This window comes from Caretta caretta, chromosome 3 (assembly GCF_965140235.1).
Source record: "Caretta caretta isolate rCarCar2 chromosome 3, rCarCar1.hap1, whole genome shotgun sequence".
Lineage (NCBI taxonomy): Eukaryota > Metazoa > Chordata > Testudines > Cheloniidae > Caretta > Caretta caretta.
In genome coordinates, this window is record NC_134208.1 from 32,329,934 (window position 1) to 32,355,373 (window position 25,440).

A 25,440-nucleotide genomic window follows, 5' to 3' on the forward strand; every position below is an offset into this window, starting at 1 on the left:
CGCCTCATCCGAGAGTGCTAAAGGAGTTGGTGGCTGTGATTGCAGAGCCATTGGCCATTATCTTTGAAAACTCATGGCGATCACAGGAGGTCCAGGATGACTGGAAAAGGGCTAATGTAGTGCCCATCTTTAAAAAAGGGACGGAGGAGTATCCTGGGAACTACAGGCCAGTCAGCCTCACCTCAGGCCCTGAAAAAATCATGGAGCAGGTCCTCAAGGAATCCATTCTGAAGCACTTAGAGGAGAGGAAAGTGATCAGGAACAGTCAGCATGGATTCACCAAGGGAAAGTCATCTAATTGCGTTCTATGATGAGATAACTGGCTCTGTGGATGAGGGGAAAGCAGTGGACATGTTATCTCCTGACTTTAGCAAAGCTTTTGATACTGTCTCCCATAGTATTCTTGCCAGCAAGTTGAAGTATGGGCTGGATGAATGGACTATAAGGTGGATAGAAAGCTGGCTAGATTGTCGGGCTCAACGGGTAGTGATCCATGGCTCCATGTCTAGTTGGCAGCCGGTATCAAGTGGAGTGCCCCAAGGGTTGGTCCTCAGGCCGGTTTTGTTCAATATCTTCATTAATGATCTGGAGGATGGCATGGATTGCACCCTCAGCAAGTTTGCAGAGGATGAGCTGTAGCTCACGAAAGCTCATGCTCAAATAAATTGGTTAGTCTCTAAGGTGCCACAAGTACTCCTTTTCTTTTTGCGAATACAGACTAACACGGCTGTTCCTCTGTAAACTGGGAGGAGGAGAGATAGATACGCTGGAGAGTAGGGATAGGATACAGAGGGATCTAGACAAATTAGAGGATTGGGCCAAAAGAAATCTGATGAGGTTCAACAAGGACAAGTGCAGAGTCCTGCACTTAGGACAGAAGAATCCCATGCACTGCTACAGACTAGGGACTGAATGGCTAGGCAGCAGTTCTGCAGAAAAGGACCTAGGGGTTACAGTGGAAGAGAAGCTGGATATGAGTCAACAGCGTGCCCTTGTTGCCAAGAAGGCCAATGCCATTTTGAGCTGTGTAAGATGGGGCATTGCCAGCAGATTGAGGGACGTGATCGTTCCCCTCTATTCAACATTGGTGAGGCCTCATCTGGAGTACTGTGTCCAGTTTTGGCCCCACACTACAAGAAGGATGTGGAAAAATTGGAAAGCGTCCAATGGAGGGCAACAAAAATGATTAGGGGACTGGAACACATGAGTTATGAGGAGAGGCTGGGGGAACTGGGATTGTTTAGTCTGCAGAAGAGAAGAATGAGGGGGGATTTGACAGCTGCTTTCAACTACCTGAAAGGGGGTTCCAAAGAGGATGGATCTAGACTGTTCTCAGTGGTAGCAGACGACAGAACGAGGAGTAATGGTCTCAAGTTGCAGTGGGGGAGGTTTAGGTTGGATATTAGGAAAAACTTTTTCACTAGGAGGGTGGTGAAAAACTGGAATGGGTTACCTTGGGAGGTGGTGGAATCTCCTTCCTTAGAAGTTTTTAAGGTCAGGCTTGACAAAGCTCTGGCTGGGATGATTTAGTTGGGGATTGGTCTTGCTTTGAGCAGGGGGTTGGACTAGATGACCTCCTGTGGTCCTGTCTAACCCTGATATTCTATGATTCTATGAAAGGAACATGTCTGAACATGCAGGGTCCTCAAGTGAGTAAACTTTTTATTTCATACTTTTTTCTTAAGGACTGCCTGTCTTCCTGCTGGACTATTCTTGAACTCTCATGTTTGAGCAAAAAATATAGTTGTTACTTTACGGTACTATCATTTTAGATGCAGTTGTGATAAAAAATAAATAGCTGAAATAGGCAGATCTTCCTTTTACAATTTCACCTTTAAAGTAGTACTGAGCGTCAGTGAATGTAATGAGCAATACAAATATGCAGTAGGTGAATCCTAATTAAATAACTGCATTGACTTATTTTGTTTAGGAGAATCGATCCTCAACATACAGGATTCTGAAGACTATACACCTTCAAAATCACCATCACTTTCTATAGTTTCAGAGTTATCTGCCAATGATAGTGTTTCAGTCACATCACGTATGTCACATAGCCACAGTATATCACCTGTAGCAAAAAGAAAATAAAAATCTCCATCATCCAGAAACAACCATACATAAGTTTGTGATAAGAACCAGCAGATTACAAAAAAGAGGGAACTGATGAAAAAATTGCCCAGTTTGTTTATGCAACAAACTCTCCTTTCTGTATGATTGAGAACCCACACTTCATTATCATGGTTCAGTCATTACGACCAGGATACAGTCCACTCAGCAGAGCAGATGTCGCAGGCAAATTGCTAGATAAAGTGTATGAAAGAGAAATTGAGCAATGTGCAAAAAGTCTAGAGGGTAAAATTGTTAATTTGAGTCTTGAGGGGTGAAGCAAAGATCACAATGATCCTGTTGTGTGAGCTTGTATGACAACAGAAGAAGGGAATGTCTTCCTTACAGAAACAATTTGGTACATCAAGAAACGCACACACAGCAGAATACTTACAAGAAGTAGTAGTAAAAGCTATAACAAACTGTGGAAAAAAATTCAAATGTCTAGTACGCAGCTTGGTCACAGACAATGCTGCAAATGTATCCAAGATGGAAGATATTATTTAGAAGAGAGTCCCAAGCTAGCAACATACAGTTGCAGTGCTCATTTGATGCATCTCCTAGCCAAAAATTTCAGTGTTCCAGAAATAAAGGCTAATGTTGAAATTGCAAAATACTTCCGTAACAACCACTTTGCAGCAGCTGCTCTGAAAAAAAGTGGGAGGACCCAAGCTAACTCTCCCACAAAACGTGCGATGGAACTCAGTAGTGGACTGTTTTGAGCACTGTATCAAGAACTGGCCTAATCGGATGACAGTTTGTGAACAAAATCGAGAAAAAATAGATGGCACTGTCACAGCCAAAGTTCTCAACAGTGGGCTTAAGAGAAACGTTGAACACATGCTGAGTACCCTGAAGCCTATTTCTGTAGCCTTGAACAAAATGCAGGGAAATTGAGAAGGAACTGAGTGAGATCTTAAAAAGAGAAATTGCAATGACAGAGTTAAATTATAAGCATTAAAAAAAGAATGGGACAAGCACAAGCTCATTTTCTTGCAAATATTCTCAATACTCAGTATCGGGGTCAAACCTTAACTGCTGAAGAAGAGGAGTTGGCTGTGACATGACATCCGGCAATCATCCCTCCATAATGCCAACTATAATAAACTTCAGAGCTAAGGGTGAACCATTTAAGAAATATATGTTTGCTGATGATGATTTAAAGAAAGTCCCACCAGTGAACTGGTGGAAGTCATGTAAGCACTTGGATTCAGAGACTGTTGAAGTGATAATCTCACTTTTAACAGCAGTAGCTTCTTCTGTGAGTATAAAAAGAATATTTTCTTCCTTTGGACTAATTCATTCCAAATTGAGAAATTGTTTGGGACCTGAAAAAGCAGGAAAGCTTGTTTTTCTTTTCCAGATGATGAACAAACAGGAAAATGAAGGTGAAAACAACAGAGTTAGTTGCAGAAGCCAATATTTTTACGTTTCTCATGTTGACCTGGCTGACATAGTTGATTTAATTTAATATATATTTATTTATTTAACTATTTTAGTTAAACTATTTTAATAAAAACAAACCTGATTTTAAAAAACTTGAATGTTTAACTAAATTCAAAAATTAATATGCTTGTTTTGTTAAAATATTATATATTTGCTGATGAAGAAAAAAATCCAGAATACATAACATTGTTGTTTTAATTAAATAAAACAACGTAAATGTCTGTCTGGTGATGTTCTCCTAGTAATAAAGCATGGCAAGAAAATCCTCCAAATATTATTGATTAACCTGTTGAGTTGGAGATAGTTCACCTCCCAATGACTTCATAAATATCTGCTTCAATTACCTTTGGTAAATGAAATAACCAAACAATCGTTCATTTTCATATATATCTGTAAAACTAATCTGAAAAGTTTTCAAAATAAATCACTTCAAAGATGTATAGTGTGTACCTTCTAAAAATGAAACCTACATCTATCTCTGAGTTGTGAAGAATATGTATTAAGGTTATAACAACCAACAAGAATGCACTTTTATGTAGAAATCCATGATTAAATCGAGTCTTCCTGACTAGTGATTTAAATCAAATCCACCGTGTCATAAACACTACTGCTTTTACAATGCTGGCTGAGAGTCACTGCAGATGCTGAGAGTGGGGGTGCATTGCTCACTTTCTTTGGGTGTACAAGTCTCTTTTGGGTGGACTCGTTGAAGAGAGCTCATGGTGTGAAGCAGGGCTGTGAAGGCTCTGAGGCTGGGTCCAAGGAGATGGTGAAGCCAAGTGGCTTACTCCAGTGAAAGAGCGATACCTTAAGGGTCTGGCACACTAAAGAGGTACTCCCAGGGACTGTTCCAGAACACTGGAGCTGTGGATCCATAACAGATGCATCTTAATTTTCAGAGGGCTAAATGTCCCACATGACATTTAGATGAGCAAACTAGGGAAACATAGTCTAGATGAAGTTACTATAAGGTGGGTACAAAATTGATTTTAAAAACCACACTCGAAGAGTAGGTTTCAGAATAACGCCATCAAACGGGGAGGGCCTATCCAGTGGGGTCCCACAGGGGTCTGTCTTGGACTGGTACTATTCAATATTTTCATTAATGACTTGGATAACACAGTGGAGAGTATGCTTATTGGATGACATTTAGCTGGCAGGGGTCACAAGCACTTTGGAGGATGAACTAGAATTCAAAAGGACCTTGACAAACTGGAGAATTGGTTGGAAATCAACAAGACTTAAAAATTCAATAAAGGTAAGTGCAAATTACTACATTTAGAAAGAAGAAAAATAAAATGGGGACTAACTGGCTAGGCAGTAATACTGCAGAAAAGGAACTGGGGGTTATAGCGGAGCAAAAATTGAATAAGAGCCAACAGTGGGATGCAGTTGCAAAAAAAGTCGAATACTCTGGAGCGTATTAACAGAAGTGTTGTAAGTAAGACACACCAAGTACTGTCCTGCCCTACTCAGCACGGCTGAGCAGGAGTACTGTGTCCCGTTCTAGGCATCACATTTTAGGAAAGGTGTGGAAAAATTTGAGGGAGTCCAGAGGAGAGCAACAAAAAGGATAAAAGACTTAGAAAAACCTGACCTATAAGGAAGGTTAAGAAAAACTGTGCATGTTTAGTCATGAGAAATGAAGACTGAGGGAGACTTCAAATATATTAAGGGCTGCTACAAAGAGGGTGGTGATAATTGTTTTCCATGTCCTCTAAAGGCAGGACAAGAAGTACTTATGGCCTGAATCTGGAGCAAGGAAGATTTAGGTTACATATTAGGTAAAATATTCTTTTAATACAAGGATTGGTAAGTACTAAAATAGATTACCAAGGAGGTTGTGGAATCCCCGTCTTTAAAGGTTTTTAAGAACAGGTTAGACTAACACTTATCAGGGATGGTCTATGGATAGACTTGGTACTGCCTCAGCACGAGGTCTGGACTTGAGGTCCCTTCCAGACCTATGTTTCTATGATTATATTATAAAGCTTTTTTTTTTTTTTTTTATGGCTGGCCACCCACCAAAAAACAGAAAATTCTCATCATCTGTCAAGGAAGATAAAAATACCAGTAAATATCTGTATGTGCATTTTTAAAATAAATATATTAATATGTCAAAATTATTTTTATAAATATGTATATACAATGTGTACACAGAAATATTTCTTTGTATTTTTATCTTCCTTGACAGGTGAAAAGATTTTTGTTTCATAGGTCACCAGCAATAGAAGACTGTAGTTCATTGGCTTTGTTCTCATTCTGCAATTCACAGCAATTAAGAGTTGAGGAGGGAAAAAAAATCCCAAACATTAAATAATCTAGTTCTCTCACTGCCAGGGCAGGATCACTGTCTAGAATATATTTGTTAGTGAGCCTCACTTCAACACTGCTTGTATTAGAAGCTCCCAATTCAGCAAACAGATCAAGTTTAAGTCTTCTTGCTTCAAATGCAAAGCAGTTGTCAGAGAAATTAACCGTACAGAATTATAATGTACTTACCCAGCCCAGATACATTTATAGCTTTCACCGATTTCTTCATTTTATAAAGAACTGTTCGGTCAACATCGAGAGCCTAAAACAAAAAATATGAATAAACATTAAATGCAAATTACAAAACAGCCGTTGGCTGAGTTATATATTGGGGAAAATGTTAATGTCCTACTCATTACCATCTTGGCCAACTCTATTTTGTAATGATTAAATAAAAACATTTTTTTAAAAATCCATCAGCATGCTGTTCTGCTGCTTCTTGCCACAGAAACTTTCCTTCCTTCCCTCTTCCGTTGGTGATCAACACCACAGTTAAGCCAGTTTTCTTCTAGTGTTACTATAAGTTTAATATTCCAAAAGAACTGAAAACTTTCACACAGTAAAGCTATTCTTCCTATGTTAAATCATTATTAAAGATGATGGAAACATTTTCAATACTCCCTATACTTTGATGCTGATGAAGAACCAAACAATGTCACTTCTCTAGCAACAAGATTAAAAATGACAATTAATTTTGGTTTTCCAAGATAATTTAGTTTATTAATTGTACTTCTGACCACAGGAACTTTCTGACTGCAGTGCTGAACAAAAGAGATAGCAGATATTTCAACCATACAATGACTTGGTCTTTCACTGTTTATTACTATACAAGGCTTTCACAATGACAACATAAAATTCACATTAAAATCATATTCACGATTCTCCAATATCCATAACAAATGTCTTTCAAAGGAAGAAACGAAGACAGCAAACCTATTGCCTGCAAAACTGAAGGTGAAATATCCTGAAATAAAGTGAAGCCTACAGTTTTTCTGGGATGCAGAAGAACCTGTGCTCATCAAAACGAAGCAAAACATATTGAAAGTGCAGTGACTTGGAGTCTGGGTTTCATAAGTGGTTAAGAACCCGCAGATATCACTGAAGAACAGTATTACAAACCACCGGTTTTATTATATATACTGTGACAGGGTCGGGCCAGATGGTTACAGGAGAGTGACAGAAGGAAGATATATTAGCCCCAGGTTAAGTAGGTCTATTTTCCCTGGATAAGGTAACAGGGAAGGTTCCAGAACAATCAGGAACTTTCTGGAAACAATAAGGTAGACAGGCTGATTAGAACACCTGCAACCAATCAAGAAGCTGCTAGAATCAATTAAGGCAGGCTAATCAGGGCACCTGGGTTTTAAAAAGGAGCTCACTTCAGTTTGTGGTACGTGCGAGGAGCTGGGAACAAGAGGTGCAAGAAACTGAGAATGAGTACTACTGGAAGTCTGAGAAGAACAAGCATTATCAGACATCAGGAGGAAGGGCCTGTGGTGAGAATAAAGAAGGTGTTGGGAGGAGGCCAGGGGGAAGTAGCCCAGGGAGTTGTAGCTGTCAAGCAGCTGTTGCAGGAACCACTGTAGACAGCTGCAATCCAGAGGGCCCTGGGCTGGAACCCGGAGTGGAGGGCGGGCCCGGGTTCCCCCCACACCGCCAACTCCCTACTTGATACCGGAGGAGTTGAACTGGACTGTGGGTTCTACCAGAGTGGAAGGTCTGTGGCCTGTTCCCCAATCCACTAGGTGGATCCTAGTGGATCTGCAGACACTGCGGGGATTGTTCTTCCTTTCCCCATGCTGGCCAGTGATGAGGCTAACTGAATGAACGGCAGATTTGAGCCACGAAAGTAGCCAAACTGAGGGCTGCCGTGAACCTCTGAGGTGAGAAAATCCGCCAATAAGCACAGGACCCACCAAGGCAGAGGAGGAACTTTGTCACAATACTCTTAAACCAAGGTCAGGCTACCATGAGATTTTCTACAAAAATACTGTGCCAAATTCATCCTGGCTTAAGTCAATCGACTAATGAAACTGCATCAATGAATATGACCCCCTGTTTACAGTTATCCTACTGTTAATCATTTTTATGTAATTCATAAACCAAACACCACATACCAATCAGTCTCCGGGATCATTTCTAATTATTTAAAAATACTGAGTATAGGAATAAAAATTAACAGTGATGTTCAAAAGGGAAGTCTTATGTGGGTCTCATTCAGCTCGTGAAGTAGGGAAAAGTCTTTGAAGCATGCTTTGAAGGTCAACAAACTTAGATTTTGACCAAAGACTAGTCAAAGTGAATTCTTAACAGCAGACTGCTTGCTTAGTGCACGCTCACTAGTCATAATGAGTATAAGCCCATTTTGCAGGTTCTATACATGTAGGTATTTGTATCATTCTCCTTACAGTGGTAAATAAACACGGAGGTTGCAGACTGCCTATCTCCATGTGCCTAGAGAACTCCAATGAGTGAAACAAGTTAAAATCATTCTGAGAAGACATTGTATTTGTTGATGTGGCTCTGCTACCACTCTCTTGGATAATTGAGTCCAAATCTATGCAACAGAATGAAAAATGTGAATGCAGCCTGGATTCAGTATCCCATTTTTATTCCTCACCATCAAAAAATAAGTAGCTGGAATATGGAATTGAAAGGATTTATGGTGGTGCTATATGTTTGTGTTTATATTACACACTTGAAATAAAAATACTGTTTTTAACAAGATGCATGCCAAAATGTCATGATGATAACATATACATGTTGTGTTTTGTTCTTTGAGGTATATGTAAAATGTTTAGATTATGCTGAAACTCTGCTGGTTATGTATGCCTAAAGACTGATTAATACTGACTGCAAAAAAAACAAAACAGAAGCCACCATGTGCATCAAACACAGTAATTCAGTCACTTTTACAATACTTTCCTTACTATTTTTGATCTTTTGTTTGTTTAACTACTGCCCCTAGGCCTGATTCACCACTACTTTACTCCAGTGATCTCAGAGGAATTATTCTAATGTAAAACTGGAACAACATGTTGATGAATCAGACCCTTTATCATTTTAAATGGGAGCTTGTATTTATGTTTCTCTTTTCTTGTGTTAAGAATATTAGCTCTCTTTATTTAGTATGGTTCTTCCTATTCTCTTCTTCCTCCTATTTGCACAGTTTTCAGCACCTGCTAATCATTTTACAGAAAGCTCCAGCTTTTTTGTACATTTCAACTTCAATTCTGTATTTCTATTTTTAAAAATATGCACATGCTACATCTACACTCACCAACATGCTCTCAATTTTCCTTTCATTCAGTTTCTCTCTTTGGATTCTTCCAAACACCCTGTCAGAAGCAATGAAACTTAAAATGGCTTCTGATGTTACATCCTCTGGCATTCACGTTCACTAATTTGAAATGCTAAATCAATTCTTTGAACTGGAAGAAAAGTAGCTATATAGTTTTTATGACAGGGTCCTTTTATCCTCATAACTGATGTCTAATTTTGAATCATGTGCTAAAATTTCACTATTGCAAGGTTGTTTATTTTACAATCTATTTATTTTAGCACAAATTTTCTAGGGTGGCCAAATAATTTATTTTCTTTCTCCCAGCCAGCTTCTGTACATGAGTACTTCTACTTGCCTCTTACTAGAAACAACTGCAGTAAATACAACTCTATTTTCTAAAAATCAGTAAATATACTGCATGTTAATTTACAGCAAATATTGCCAGTTCTACAGTAATATAACTACAAATCACAGAAATTCCAGGTTAAAAAGAGACCTTCTTGCTCATCCTCCTGCCAGTGCAGAAGATTTCCGTATACTTAAGAAATAAAGTCTTGAGCCCAATCTAGATTTATATGACGAAGAATGGAGTTTCCACTACTAATAATGGGAGGCTACTTGCCAAGCTAATTTATTGTTATTTCTGAACTTATTTGATGCTTCTTTAGTACATCTAGAGATCAGTTTTGAGAAACTTGTTGTCTAGAATCAGCATGTTTATTTCAGCACGTGGTCATTCTGGTTTTATTTCTGTTCTTTTGAAATTCAACTTTTTCATACTTAAATGCTATATTGAAGCAACAATGTACAAAAAAATAAATCAGGGAATTAATTATCTTCACACACATCAATTTACCTGATCAAAGTGCTTTATTAATTTCAGTTAAGGGGACATCAATCTTTAAAAAAAAATTACACTTCTATGTGAAAATTGTTTTATTTACTATTTGTATAAGAAACATCGAAGATTCCTGTAGCTGAAGGAGATTGGAAATTTTTTCAGTTTGTTTACTTTGTGCATTTGACAGTTCTCTGTCTACTGAAGCTTTAATATTACTGCATGTTCAATTGGCCAGTTTCCCCCTTTGTTTGTGTGGGTCCTTCACACAGCAACAGGAGACAAAGGCCATTTAAAGAAAGAAAATGATTGTAAAACCACACACAACTGGTATGAGGGAGGTTTAATATGTGAAACTATTTTTACTCTTTTTTAAACTGACTAGAATTCAAATTGGTTATTGTTAGCTAGCCACACCTAAAAGCTATAGTTCCAAGAGCAACCATAGATCAGACACATGGCAAATATATTTTAGGACATAAATGTAACAGGCTATTCAGAAAGATAAGGTGTTACATATATGCAAGGGGTGCCATGGGAACAATAAATTGAGAATTTTAAACTGACAACTTACGAAACTCAAAACTGTAACATTTCATTGATGTAGCTTATGTGCTTTGAATATAAAACAACCGATTCAGATTACTGTCACCAGCTTTAACAAGTCCAGCTTTACTGAATATGATTTAACAAAAGGAATTTCACCAATGAGTATATCAGAGAAAGTAACAAAATAGGAGTTTCTTTTTGTTAACCTAACTTATTTCAAAACATACAGCCCTGTAAAAATAGTTGGAGTCACTAAGAGACCATTGACTAGCGGTCAGGCCTTTTATCCTCACATTGGCAAACTAAATGGACTTGGTTCCATAAGCCAATTTCCACTGTTAACCACTGCAATGCTTTCCAACTCTGAACAATAAGATGCACCATACTGTTCAGAGTCAAACCTATCTTCCCATAGAGAAATCAGTCCCAGTTTTACTGATGCTGGCTGCAATGTTGCTCCACATCTGTTTTATAGATCATGGTCTATTAGGACATTTACTCATAAAAAAAGCCTGTATGGGTCTATTTCCTATTGTGCAGAAGGAGTCAAAGCTGTTGGGAAACACAACACTCACAAATCAATTGATGTTTCACAACTAAAGAAACTTGAAACTACCAACAATCTATAGTTCTAACGATCCTAAGGAAGCAATGGCAATTTAGCAATTTAAGTCTAAATCACCTGAACTGAAATCCCCAAGCTGGGATCCCAATTGTGCAGTATACAAGAGTATCCATTTCAAATACATTAACAGATTCACAGATTCCAAAGCCACAGGGGACCATTGTGATAATCTAGTGTGACCTCCTGAATAACACAGGCCCCAAAAATAATTCCTAAAAAATATATTTTTTAAAAAGCATCAAATCTTGATTTAATAAATGTCATGGATGGAGAATCCACCATGACTCTAGGTTAATTATGCTCATCGTGAGGGATTTATGCCTTATTTCCAGTCCATATTTGTTTAGCTTCAACTTCCAGTCACTGGGTTATGTTACACCTTTCTCTGCAAGATTGAAGGGCCCATTATTAAATATTTGTTTCCCATGTAGATACTTTAGACTAATCAAGTCATCCCCTAACCTTCTCTTTGTTAAACTAATTAGATAGACTCATGGAACTCAATCGCTATAAGGCAGGGATCGGCAACCTTTGGCATGCGGCCCATCAGGAAAATCCACTGCCCCCATTGGCCTGGAACGGTGAACTGCGGCCAGTCAGAGCTGCCATCGGCCAAACCCGAGGGTAAACAAACCATTCTGGCCCGCCACTGTATTTCCCTGACTGGCCGCGTGCCAAAGGTTGCCGATCCCTGCTATAAGACATGCTTTCTAAACCTTTAATCATTCCCATGTTCTTCTCTGAACCCTCTCCAATTTATCAACATCCTTCTTGAATTATGGACACCAGAATTGGACACAATATTGCAGCAGCACTCGCACCAGTGTCAAATATAGAGGTAAAATAACGTCTCTACTCCACTCAAGGATTCTCCTATTTATACATCCCAGGTCACGTTAGCTCTTTTGGCCACAGCGTCACATTAGGAGCTCATGTTCAGCTGATTATCCACCGCGACCTCCAAATCTTTTTCAAAGTCACAGCTTCCCAGAACAGCATCCTCTATCCTTAAGTGTGGCCAACATTTTTTGTTCCTAGATGTATACATTTGCATTTAGCTGTATTAAAAAACACATATTGTTAGCTTGCATCCATCTTACCAAGCATTCAAAATCGCTCTGAATCAATCACCTGTCTTCTTCATTGTTTACCACTCCCCCAGTTTTTGTTATCTACAAAGTTTATCAGCGATGATTTCATGTTTCCTTCCAGGTCGTTCATAAAGATGTTAAATAGCATAGAGCCAAGAACTGATCCACGTGGGGCCCCACTTGAAATACATCTGTTTGATGATTCCCTGTTTACAATTACATTTTGAGACCTATCAATTAGCCAGTTTTTAATCCATTCAATGTGTCATGTTAATTTTATATTGTTCTAGTTTTTTAAAATAAAATATAGTGCAGTACCAAATCAGAAGAATTACAGAAGACTAAGTATTTTATCAGCCAAACGTGTAATCTCATTAAAAAGTATCAAATTAGCTTGACAGGATCTGTTTTCCATAAACCCATGCTGATTTCCATTACATTATCTTCCTTTAATTCTTCATTAATCAAGTCCCATATCAGCTGCTCCATTATCTTGCCTGGGATCAATGTGAGGCTGACAGGCTTATATTTACCCAAGTCAGCCCATTTACCCTTTTTTTAAAACTGGCACAACATTAGCTTTCTTCCACTCTTCTGGAACTTCCCAGCGTTCCAACATTACCAGTCAAGCAAGCCTCTCAACCAGCTCTTTTAAAACTCTTGGAGGCAAGTTATCTGGACCCTCTGATTTAAAGATTTTAAAGACCCTTTGATCTAACTTTAGTAGCTTCTGTTTAACATCCTGCAGAGGGACTAGTGGAATGGAAAGAGTTATCACCACCAAATGATGAGATGATATTTTTTCCTCAAATGCAGAACAGAAACATTTATTGAACACTACTGCCCTATTATTGATGATTTTACCATTTCCATCGAACAATGGACCAATAATATTATCAGGACTTTCTTCTTCCTACTATATTTTAAAAATATTCACAAATAAAACATATATCTACTCTAGGCCTCATACAGGCACAGATCCAAACAGTTACATCTTAAAAAAAAATCCTACTCTCATTCTGAATTTTAATAATTGCCAGAAAAATATCTGACCATTTTGATAACTGTAGATCCTTTACAAATTTGACAGGTTCCAAGATATTTGGGTAAGTAAGGAACACACTGTCTGCTGCATATGGCTGAGCAAGAAAGGGGCAACCTTCCAGAAGGCAAATGGACACTGGCAAGGTAATAGGTGATTAGTGGGAAGAATGAGCAGAATTAAATCTCTATAATTAGGACTGGTCTTCTTTATAAAAAGGTCACTCAGAAAATAACTACTACTAAATAATAACAGAGACTAAGTATTGAATATTCTTCAATACTCCTTCCAGGAAAACAAAATCTTCTTGCCCTTTTGATAAATACCTCTATGAGATAATGTAAACTCGCTGCTGAATAGAAAATCTGTACACTTTTGTCTACCAATACTACTATTTATTATCTGTATTATCGTAGCATGTAGGGGCCCTATTCATAAACCAGGACCCTATTGTGCTAGGCACTGTACAAACACAGAACAAAGAGATGTCCCTTTCCCCTAATGGCTTAAAATCCAAGTATAAGACAAGGGACAACAGATGGTTACAGCCAGATGGTGGAGTACAAGTAAACCAGGCAGCAGAAGCAGCTGTTAGGGAAAGGAATTTTGCCAACTATAGTCAAAACACAGACAACCCAAATTCTTCGCAATGTTGCAACTACTATAATTTCCACAAAAAGAAAAGGAGTACTTGTGGCACCTTAGAGACTAACCAATTTATTTGAGCATGAGCTTTCATGAGCTACAGCTCAGCTTATGCTCAAATAAATTGGTTAGTCTCTAAGGTGCCACAAGTACTCCTTTTCTTTTTGCGAATACAGACTAACACGGCTGTTACTCTGAAATCTATAATTTCCACAGAACACATGATAATGGAACATAGAAAACCCCAGAGTGAAAGATTGGCAATTACTATTTGTCCAAGGAGGAATGTACTTTTTTAGTGTCGGGATCATAGGAAATCTACTTGGTAAAAGAGGCAGTCACCAACTTCTGGTGTGCGCGGCCCCCGCCGCCCCCAGTGCCGGCTCCGCAGCTCCCATTAGCTGTGAACCACAGCCAATGGGAGCTGCGGGAGCAGCACCTGTGGGCACAGGCACCATGCACCACACAGAGCCACCTGGCTATGCCTCCTTCTGAGGGAAGCGCCGACCGGCCGGAGCCTGCACCCCAACTCCCTGCCCCAGGTCAGAACCCACTCCCGCACCTGAACTCCCTCCCAGACCCTGCATCCCCACCCCAACTCCCTGCCCCAGCCCTGAGCACCCTCCTGCACCCAGAATCCCTCCCAGGGCCCACACCCTAAGCCCCCCTGCACCCCAGCCCAGAGCACCCTCCTGCACTCCAAACCCCTCATCCCCAGCCCCAGCCTGCAGCCGGAGCCCTCACTTCCTCCCACACCCCAACCCCTGCCCCAGCCCAAAGCCCCTCATTTCTGGCCCCAACCCAGAGCCTGCACCCCCTCTCTCACTCCAACCCCCAGCCCACCGAAAGTGAGAAAGGGAGGGGGGCTGGAATGAGGGACAGGGCCTCAGAGAAGGGATGGGGCAGGGACTCGGGGAAAGGGTGGGGTAGAGTGTTTAGTTTTGTGCAATTAGAAAGTTGGCAACCCTAACTTCAAGCCTAAAACTGAATGTTCCCCATCAACAACAGATCAGGGTTTACAAAAAACATATCCAACATCCACTACACCAAGGTGGCCTACAAGCCAAGGTAAAAAATATCTATGATTACCTCCCTTGCCTGCCCCCCTCCCATCTCCACACAAACCTCAAGACCATGCTCCACAAAGTCACATCCCTTTAAAACAGATGTGGACTTCATTTAGTTGAAATATATTGTCAATCAATTCTGTATTAAAATTCATTAAAAATTAAACTGATTGTTATGAATAGTCAAAAATATAGCATATATTCAACAATTTTTATTGTTTTTTAATAACAGTTGCTGACTTGTATTTGACAAGCTACCGGGCTGGTCAATTATTACAATGTATTTATCAAGTCAGTCATCAAATGTTCAGATTGATCAAATAATTCACCTAGCAATTTTCAAAAAGTCCTATGTACTACATTTCTCTTGCTTTTGTTATATTTTCTTTCCCTTCCTGGTTTTACTACACTCTCTTATCCATCAAAGAGCATGGGGTATATTTTCCTGAGTTACCCTCCCTGTCCGATTCCAGTATCCCCTTCTCTCTCTCCTGAGTTTTCCCCCTATACTGTGTTCTATTCTTCCTCTTAGGTACAGGCTCCCCTTTCTACTCCCAAAATCTCCCCCAGCACTTGCCCACTGACCAACTGCTATGTACAAACAGGGATAAGCACCAAGGACAATGTTCTGTAACCCTTACTCACTCATTCAAGTAAAGCCTTGTTTACATGGTGAAATTCACAGGCATAGCTATTGGGGAATAAGCTATTCTGCAATAGCTACTCTAGAATACGTACTTCACTAGGATAAATTATTCTAAAATAAAAATAACTTTTATTTCAGAGCAGAATGTCAAACAGGGAGCTATTCTGGAATAGGTATGATGGTCAATTTCCATGTGTAAGCAATGTTTAAACCTCAGATCTGCATGTTTGAGACTCTCTCTCTACTGCCTCAGTTGCAGTCAGGAGAGAGAGAGACCGTGAAGCTTCATCCCGCTTATAATAAAAAGGGATGGAGCTGATGGCAGAGCTCTCTTATGCAAGGGCACTTTCCTCACAAATGTTCTCTCCCCAAGGTATAAAATTGTCTGTGTTTGTTGACCTTGTGGGCAAAACGCAAAGGCAATCTATTTTTGTGGCCCTGGTCTATCTGGCAAAAAATCGTGGTGGGGGTTTAAACGTTCTACTGGTCACATTAATAGTGACTATATCACACATGGTAAGAAGGCGTAATGCTGTTGCTCTAGAAAATTTGTTTTGTAACTCCTGTTATTTATGTTTTTGAAGTTATGTCAAGGATGTACAGAGCTTTGGAGGGGCACCCTTTGGTCTAAACCAGGGGTTCCCAAACTTAGTTCAAGGCTTGTTCAGGGTAAGTCCCTGGCGGGCCGCGAGACGCTTTCTTTACCTGAGCGTCCGCAGATATGGCCGCTCACAGCTCCCAGTGGCTGCGGTTCACTGTACCCAGCCAATGGGTGCTGCGGGAAGCTGTGGCCCAGCCCACCCTGCTTCCTGCAGCTCCCATTGGCCAGGAATGGCGAACCGCACCCCCTGGGAGCTGCAAGCAGCCGTAGCTGTGGATGCTCAGGTAAAGAAAGCATCTCGCGGCCCGCCAGGGGCTTACCCTGAACAAGCTGTGAACTAAGTTTGGGAACCCCTGGTCTAAACTAAAGGTCCTATTATCCTGGAATCTAAATAATTAAACAGATTTGCTTACTAAGTATTCAACTATCTGCTCCTTGCACCACCACCCCCTCCCAAAAATCCTTAGAAAATATAACTGGTCATGAGATCACAATGATCCCAAAAAGCATTCTCCCACATAGCTTTTCATCCCAATTTCAACCTCAGAAGTCTTATACACAGGGTTAAATTGAAGCAATATAAAAGATGAATGATTCTACATGTACAGTTTAGGAACCCACTGAGCTACATATTTGGAAAGTTTCACATCCCTATTTCGATTATTTTCTACACATGTGAGACCTCATGAAGCAACAAAACACCTGTGTAATTATTGTAATTATTATTGCATGCACACACCCACACCTAAGCATAAGTACATTATTGGCTCTTCTTAACAAATTAATCACTCAGCATACACCTTTTAGAAAACCACTTGCATCAAGAAAAGCAAATCAAGAGCCAGCGGTTTAAAGGTTACGAAGTCTTAGTCATTCCATGCAAGTCACTACATGATGCTATTGTATCCTGAATGGAAAAGTAATGCATAAACATTACTTGTTAAGCTTCCATCTTTCTCCCTTACAGAAAAAAGTGAGAAATGCAACGGATATATTTATGTAAGGTAAAATAATAAACCTTTTTGACAATTAAAACTTCTGAATATCTAAAAGAGAGACAGATAGAAAGTTGAGGCAGCTCATGTCAAAGCAATTTTTCCCCCAAACATGCCAACTTATTTCTATTACTCAGTTCTCATACAGACAGGATACAATCCATATTTTTCTCCTTTTTTCATAACTTCACCATCAAAATTACAGCAACCTATTTCAAGATATGAGATGAGCCGATTTTAAGTATGGTTGTCATCAGCAACATAATAATTCTGGTGCATCTTACATTGTATAGTCTTCAAAAAGAGTTTATTTTTCCATGAAGCATTTATATGCCAATAAAATAAAACAATACATTTGTTACCTTATGTTTCATTAGTTACTAAATTGTGCTAACAAATGCCAGAGAATATCAACATCAAGGTATGTTCACACACACAGATATACTTAATTATTGAAGAAAATAATGTTCATAAAAACAAAATCCTTATCAAGCACAGAAAGATAGTGACTGTATGAGACTTAGGTCACTGTGGCAATAAAGAACAGTCTCAAATATCCAAGTAAAAATCATCATCTTGTCCACTCAGATTCTTTCCAGTCATCAATACGAAGCCTTTCCTCTTCACTGACTTTCTGTTCACTTCTGGCTGCTGGGGATCACTTTTAAAGCCTTGCACCAGTTCTATGAAACACCAACTCTCATCTTATATTTCGGCAGAGAAGTTAAGATTGGCTAACATGCTCTTGCTTTTACTTCCTAAACGTGAATCCCGTGACTGATAGCAGGGCATTCTCAGTTCAGCGCTCTTTTTTTTTTTTTTTTTTTTTAGGATTTAGTCCCTTTAGCACCCCATCTTAGCCCAAGACAACCAACCTATATGGAAGAACATAGGGTCCATTTATTGTTTAGGATTTCACTGACTTTTGTTTTGGGAATTATTAGTTAATATTTATTTGTCTATATAGCACCCAGGAAGTCAGTCACTTCGCAGACATTCACAGTTCTTGAAATACACTAGAGGACTCATACTCCTTTACCCTAATCTTTGTATTCAAACAAACATTTTATTTTGAGTAAGAATTAATTCAGTGGTGCTTTTTAGTTACTCTCTACAAAAGACAAGCCACCAAAATGTCCTTGCTGCCATCTGCTTTGGAGTCTGCCAGAGACAGTGTTGACAGACCATACAACATTTGTGTTTATCCTGTATTGCATTGTTCTTTATTACATCTGTTGTGCTTCTTGAAGCCTGATGCAAAGCCCAATGAAGTCAACAGGAGTCTTTCCTTTGACTTCACTGGACTTTTGACATCATTTGGGTCAAACATTGCTGTAACTGCACTGAAGTCAATTAAGCCAGTGAAGATTTTACCCTACCATGGAAGAAACTCATTCCAGGACGCATCTTTTAGAGACTGCCTGAAGTTTTTTGGGAGAAAATAAGTTGTCTATTTAAATATGATTTTATGATAAAGCTAATCGCAGTCTATGTAACAAACTTTATTTATTTCTTTGTAATTTGGAAGATATGTATGGGATTTAGACAGTAAAACTGACTGGAGCTAATTCCTTCATCTTATTAAGTGTGGAAAAACAAAACATATGTCACTTGTGGAATAGTTAAACACCGTCTGCATTGTGAGAGAGTTAGCTGTATTCAGCTCAACAAACACCGTGAACATTTTTTACTGTAATACACTCAGTTCTTCAAAAGGGCACAGAGTGTAGGTTGTTACTTCATTTGTTTATACGTCAACTTTTGTCTACAAACAATAGAAGTACAGTTACAAACTGATTTTACATAAATCAGCTCCTGATATTTGACCATATCTACAGCTTATTTCTCATGGTTCAAATCAGCAGGACATAACATCAATATGACTAACCATATAAGTCAATCAAATCAAGCTATTCTGTGCAGCCACATGTTCCTATTGCTGTTACCGTCTAACTTTCTTCCCATTCTCTTCATTTCTTTGTTAAATCCACCTTACATCTGGGCTTAAAAGTAGATAGCAAGAGATGTGTTTTTACAGCCCCCAACACAATTGGGTCTTGCACTCGACTGAGGTCTCTGGGAGCTATTTTAACAGAAGTAAGTAATAGTAATCTGCACTAAGAGACATCTTCATCATGCATACATGAAGCTACCACACTGAAGGAAGACAACAAAAAACAGAAATTCCTCCATCATTGGATTTATGCTAACCATGGTATTTTTATCCTCCAGGCAAATAGGAGGCATTTCAGGAAGTGAGGAAAAGAACAAAAAAAGGAGACATTCTGCCAAACAGAACACCTCTAACAAGTATTACTTAGAGAAAAGCTGAATCATCTGTCAGAAACTAGTATAAGCAGAGGTAAAGTAATGATTTAGATTTTACCTTTCTTTTAAAAAGTATATCATCATCAGGTTAAACTGCTGGGATGGGGAGCTGGTGGTGGGTTAAGAAACCGGTGTCCCTACTTATTTTACCAGTAATAGATTAGATTTTTACAATTGAAAAAACTAAAAACCTCATTTTCCACCCAATGACGTGTTTGTTTACTTTTTCAATTTGATTCATCTTACAAAATAAAATGAATCTGTCAGTTTCACTTGCGAGGCCTCCTACTAGCTAAATCATGAATGTTTAAAAACAATTTTGGTCCAATGCTGTCAAATTTTACAACCTACTTCTATCATATATGGCAGCTACCAGACAGTATGCTATAGTTTTGATTCTATTTTCCCCGCCATCATTAGTAGGACAGTGTTCCACTTCTGAAAAATTCTGAAACAGGCTTTCAATATTAATACAAACACTTTTATATCAAATCATTAAATCCTTACATTACAGCATAGTTAATGGAAGATAAACAATGTAGTCAGTATAAATTTAAGATTAGCTCAGCTTCTGGCAAATAAGTGTTTGATATATTTTAAAATCCTCCTCCTCCCTTGGCTACTATACAGGAAGATGAACCTTGTTAATTTCACTCTGCTGATGCTTGGCCAAGCCAGGACAGGTAGAAAAAGCACTGGAGCTCCCTGTGTGCAAACCCAGGAAAATAACACCACATTAATTCCTATTTGGAACAGGGGAGTGTTTTTTAAATGAAACCATACAGAAAATTTTTCATACATGGCCACTGATTTTGGGTGCCAAACTAGAGACTTTTTATGGCATATTCTCTCTAGGTGAGCACCCAAAAACAGAAGCAATCAAAATCAGAGGCCACCCCTGAAAATGCTGGCCTTAAATTCTTGTGGAATGAACAGCTTTAACTACAGTGGAATTAACGGTTTAAGGCAACCATGCTCCCCCTGGAAAGCTTCCCACAGGCCATTACAGAACGGGCAAATGATTTTTTTAACCCCTCTAATTATTTGTTTATTCTACAGCAACTCTGAAACCAGGCTGTTCATCTGCCATCCACTTGAGGGGTAATTAATATAGACTGCTATTAGAAAATCAAATCCGTTTTTCCTGCAGTGCGACCTCAGGCAAGTCACTTCTAGCCTCTCTGTGCCTCAGTTTCCTATGAATAAAAAGGGAATAAACTACTTCCACACCTCATAGGAATGCTGTGAGGATAAATACATTATAGATTGTGTGATGCTCATATGATGCCCATCAGTGCAGACTCTTAAGTACCTAAAACAGATATCTAAGATAGATAGAAGGCACTGAACTACTTACACATTTAATATTAAAGCAATTGAGAATATAGATGAGGGAAGCATGTTGTCCACATGATGATATAATCAAGAACAATAGTTAAACGTTACAGTGACCCAAGCAAAACAAAATGCAGCTTACAGAATATTTAACAATTTCATTGCTTCTTTGATTCTAAACCAATCCCTTCGGCATTGCTAGTATCAAGTCTACACAGAGCTCAAGGCATGGGAAAACTTCATTTTCAATTTTTATTGTTTTGTAACATACACCTACAGTACTGTAAAGGAAAAATGAATTGATAAAATATATATTTCATACATGAATTGCAAAATTCTACATTGCACGCCTTGTAGCTGACAACGGAACAGGTTCTATGTAGCATGTGCTAAGGAAATTTCCACTCCTACGCCTTTGTTCAAAAGGTAATTCTGTTTGCTTAAAATGATTAGCAAATGCATTTGTTTCCTAAATAGCCTCCCTTAAAATAGATTAGAAATTTCACTAGATCTGTATTTTGTCAGAAAGTCTTCACTATAAACAGACACGAATTTATAGCACCAGAAAACAAGCCATATGAAAGTTCACTTAGCTTCAGGACTTCCTTATTTCACTCTATACCATCTGAATGTACAACAAAGCTTTCAGGAACATAAAATTGATTAGTTCAATTACAATCATGTCTCCTGCTTTGAGGTATTCAAATACACACAACACAATGCTAGACAGAATTATAGACTTAAGGCTGAAATTATACTGATAATCTGATCTTTACTCAGGGGTAAAAGAAGGGCCTGTGAACACGAAGTGGTTTTATATAAAATATGCAATTCCACCCCTAGACAACATTGTGGCTAAAAATCAGAGTTTCAGCCTTCACTCTTAACTCCTGGCTTCAAACGTAGATGTTACAATTGATAACATAACTGTGAAAGGTTTCAGAGTAACAGCCGTGTTAGTCTGTATTCGCAAAAAGAAAAGGAGTACTTGTGGCACCTTAGAGACTAACCAATTTATTTGAGCATAAGCTTTCGTGAGCTACAGCTCACTTCATAGTGAGCTGTAGCTCACGAAAGCTTATGCTCAAATAAATTGGTTAGTCTCTAAGGTGCCACAAGTACTCCTCTTCTTATAACTGTGAAAGTTTAAGTGAAAAACTGTAACAGCTAAGACATAGATTTGTAAGATTTGGCCACATATCACAAATATTCCATGGTAAATATTTTTGTGTAACTGAAAGAATCAATAAGTATGCACAAAGACACAGAATTTGAAAAATTTCCTCAGCACCTACTCAGTTGAGGAGTGAGGGCCTCTCTACACTACAAAAGTAGGTTACCACATTAAGTCGACCTATAGCCACCTCAGTAATTACATCGGCTGTTGGTCTCCACACTAACCTCCTTCAGCCAGTGGTGCACATCCTCACCAGGAGCGCTTTCACTTACTAAAGTGAGGCACTGTCAGCCACACAGGGCTCATAGCAGAGCCCACCTGCCCCGGGACTGACATCAGAGCTGTGACCCCAGCAAGTGGCTCAATTTCACAGCAGGGAGACTACCAGACGTGAAATTGACATTCTTGGTCAGTTTCACAGCTGCTATTATTTCACATTTCCTCTCTGGCTCTGGCTGGCAGGACTCTCACAGCTGGAGACTCCCACCCCCCACACCAGATCTGTCAGCCCCATTTAGGGCTCACAGCTGGCGTCTCTGGAGCGGACAGCTGGAGCCAGAGACCAAATGTGAAATAATAGCAGCCGTGAAACTGACAAAAAAATGCTGGTGCGGGAGTGGCACTATATGTGAAAGAAAACAGAGTCAGATGAAGTAAAAACCTTAAATGAACCAAACTGTACCATAGAATCTCTATGGATAATAATTCCATGCCTGAATAATAAGAATATAGCAGTAGAGATATACACCGGACCCTCGCTAGAATGCACGTCTATATAGCACGAATTCGCATATAACGCGGTCATGGATCCCAAATTTAATTACTTTAATTTCAACTCATTTTAACACGGTCCCAGCGTTAATGCAGTACTGCACATGGATCCCAAATCCCGCGTTCAAGAGAGGGTCCGGTGTACTACCGACCACCAGACTAGGATGGTGATAATGACTGTGAAATGCTCAGGGAGATGAGAGAGGCTATAAAAATAAAAAATGCAATAATAATGGAGGATTTCAACTATCCCCATACTGACTGGGTACATGTCACCTCAGGATGGGATGCAGAGATGAAGCTGACTTACAAGGAGAGGCTGAGAGAACTGAGGTTATTTAGTCTGCAGAAGAGAAGAGTTGAGGGGGGATTTGATAGCAGCCTTCAACTACTTGAAGCGGGGTTCCAAAGAGGTTGGAGCTAGGCTGTTCTCAGTGGTGGCAGATGACAGAACAAGAAACCGAATGGTCTCAGGTTGCAGTGGGGGAACTCTAGGTTGAATATGAGGAAACACTATTTCACTAAGAGGGTGGTGAATGGGTTACCTAGGGAGGTGGTGGAATCTCCATCCTTTGAGGTTTTTAAGCCCCGGCTTGACAAAGCTCTGGCTGGGATGATGTAGTTGGCCTTGGTCCTGCTTTGAACAGGGGATTGAACTAGATGGCCTCCTGAGGACTCTTCCAACCCTAATATTCTATGATTCTTGACACCTTAAATGACTGCTTTTTGGAGTAGCTACTCCTGGAACTCACAAGAGGAGAGGCAATTCTTGATTTAGTCCTAAGTGGAGCACAGGATCAGGACCAAGAAGTGAATACAACTGGACCGCTTGGTAATAGTGATCATAATATAATTAAATTTAACATCCCTGTGCCAGGGAAAACACTACAGCAGCCCACCACGGTAGCATTTAATTTCAGAAAAGGGAACTACACAAAAATAAGGAAGTTAGTAAAACAGAAATTAAAAAGGTACAGTGCAAAAAGTAAAATCCCTTTTAAAGAGCCATAATAGAGATTCAACTCAAATGTATACCCCAAATTAAAAAACATAGTAAGGGAACCAAAAAAGCACCACCGTGGCTAAACAACAAAGTAAAAGAAGCAGTGAGGCACAAAAAGGCATCCTTTAAAAAGTAGAAGTTAAATCCTAGTGAGGAAAACAGAAAGGAGCATAAATCCTGGCAAATGAAGTGTAAAAATATAATTGGGAAGGCCAAAAAAGACTTTGAAACACAGCTAGCCAGAGACTCAAAAAGTAATAGCAAAAAAAATTTTAAGTACATCAGAAGCAGAAAGCCTGCTAACGAGCCAGTGGGGCCACTGCATGATCAAAATGCTACAAGAGCACTCCAGGATGATAAGACCATTGCAGAGAAACTAAATGTATTCTTTGCATTGGTCTTCACAGCTGAGGATATGAGGGAGATTCCCAAACCTAAGCCGTTCTTTTTAGGTGATAAATCTGAGAAACTGTCCCAGACTGAGGTGTCATTAGAGCAGGTTTTAGAAGAAACTGATAAAACTAAACAGTAAAAAGTCACCAGCACGAGATGGCATTCACCCAGTAGTTCTAAAGGAATTCAAATGTGAAATTGCAGAACTACTAACTGTGGTATGTAACCTACCATTTAAATCAGCTTCTGTACCAGATGACTGGAGGATAGCGATTTTTTAAAAAGGCTTCAGAGGTGATCCTGGCAATTACAGGCCGGTAAGCCTAACTTCAACACCGGGCAAATTGGCTGAAACTATAGTAAAGAACAGAATTATCAGATACATAGATGAACAAGATTTGTTGGGGAAGAGTCAACGTGCTTTTTTTTTTTTTTTTAAAAAAGGAAATCATGGCTCACCAATCTACTAGAATTCTTTGGGGGAGGGTGTCAACAAGCAAGTGGACAAGGCAGATCCAGTGGGTATAGTGTACTTAGATTTTCAGAAAGCCTTTGACAAGGTCCCTCACCAAAGGCTCTCAAGCAAAGTAGCCTCTCAAAGTAGGTAGGGATAAGAAGGAATGTCCTCTCCGGGATCACTAACTGGTTAAAAGATAGGAAACAAAGGGTAGGAATAAAAGGTCAGTTTTCAGAAAGGAGAGAGGTAAATAGTGGTGTCCCCCAGGGGTCTGTACTGGGACCAGTCCTATTCAACATATTCATAAATGATCTGGAAAAAGGGGTAAACAGTGAGGTGGCAAAATTTGCAGATGATACAAAACTACTCAAGATAGTTAAGGCAGACTGCAAAGAGCTACAGAAGGATCTCTCAAAACTGGGTGACTGAATTTAATCTGCCATTTTGTTGGTCAATGTTGATAAATGCAAAGTAATGCACACTGGAAAACATAATCCCCACTATACATATAAAATGATGGGGTCTAAATTAGCTGTTACCACTCAAGAAAGAGATCTTGGAGTCATTATGGATAGTTCTCTGAAAACATCCACTCAATGTGCAGTGACAGCCAAAAAAGCTAATCGAATGTCGGGAATCATTAATGACAGGTTTCAGAGTAACAGCCGTGTTAGTCTGTATTCGCAAAAAGAAAAGGAGTACTTGTGGCACCTTAGAAACTAACCAATT

At 39.3% G+C, this 25,440-nt stretch overlaps 1 protein-coding gene across 2 annotated transcripts in view; it reads right to left on the reverse strand.

The window, feature by feature from the left end:
- ASAP2 (ArfGAP with SH3 domain, ankyrin repeat and PH domain 2) overlaps nucleotides 1-25,440 on the reverse strand; it is a 168,895-nt gene that overhangs the window by 129,313 nt on the left and 14,142 nt on the right. For both annotated transcript variants that reach the window (XM_048845460.2, XM_048845461.2), the window contains exon 2: nucleotides 6,055-6,127. In XM_048845460.2, the coding sequence (XP_048701417.1) occupies nucleotides 6,055-6,127 (73 nt within the window). The remainder of the gene's footprint in view (nucleotides 1-6,054; nucleotides 6,128-25,440) is intronic.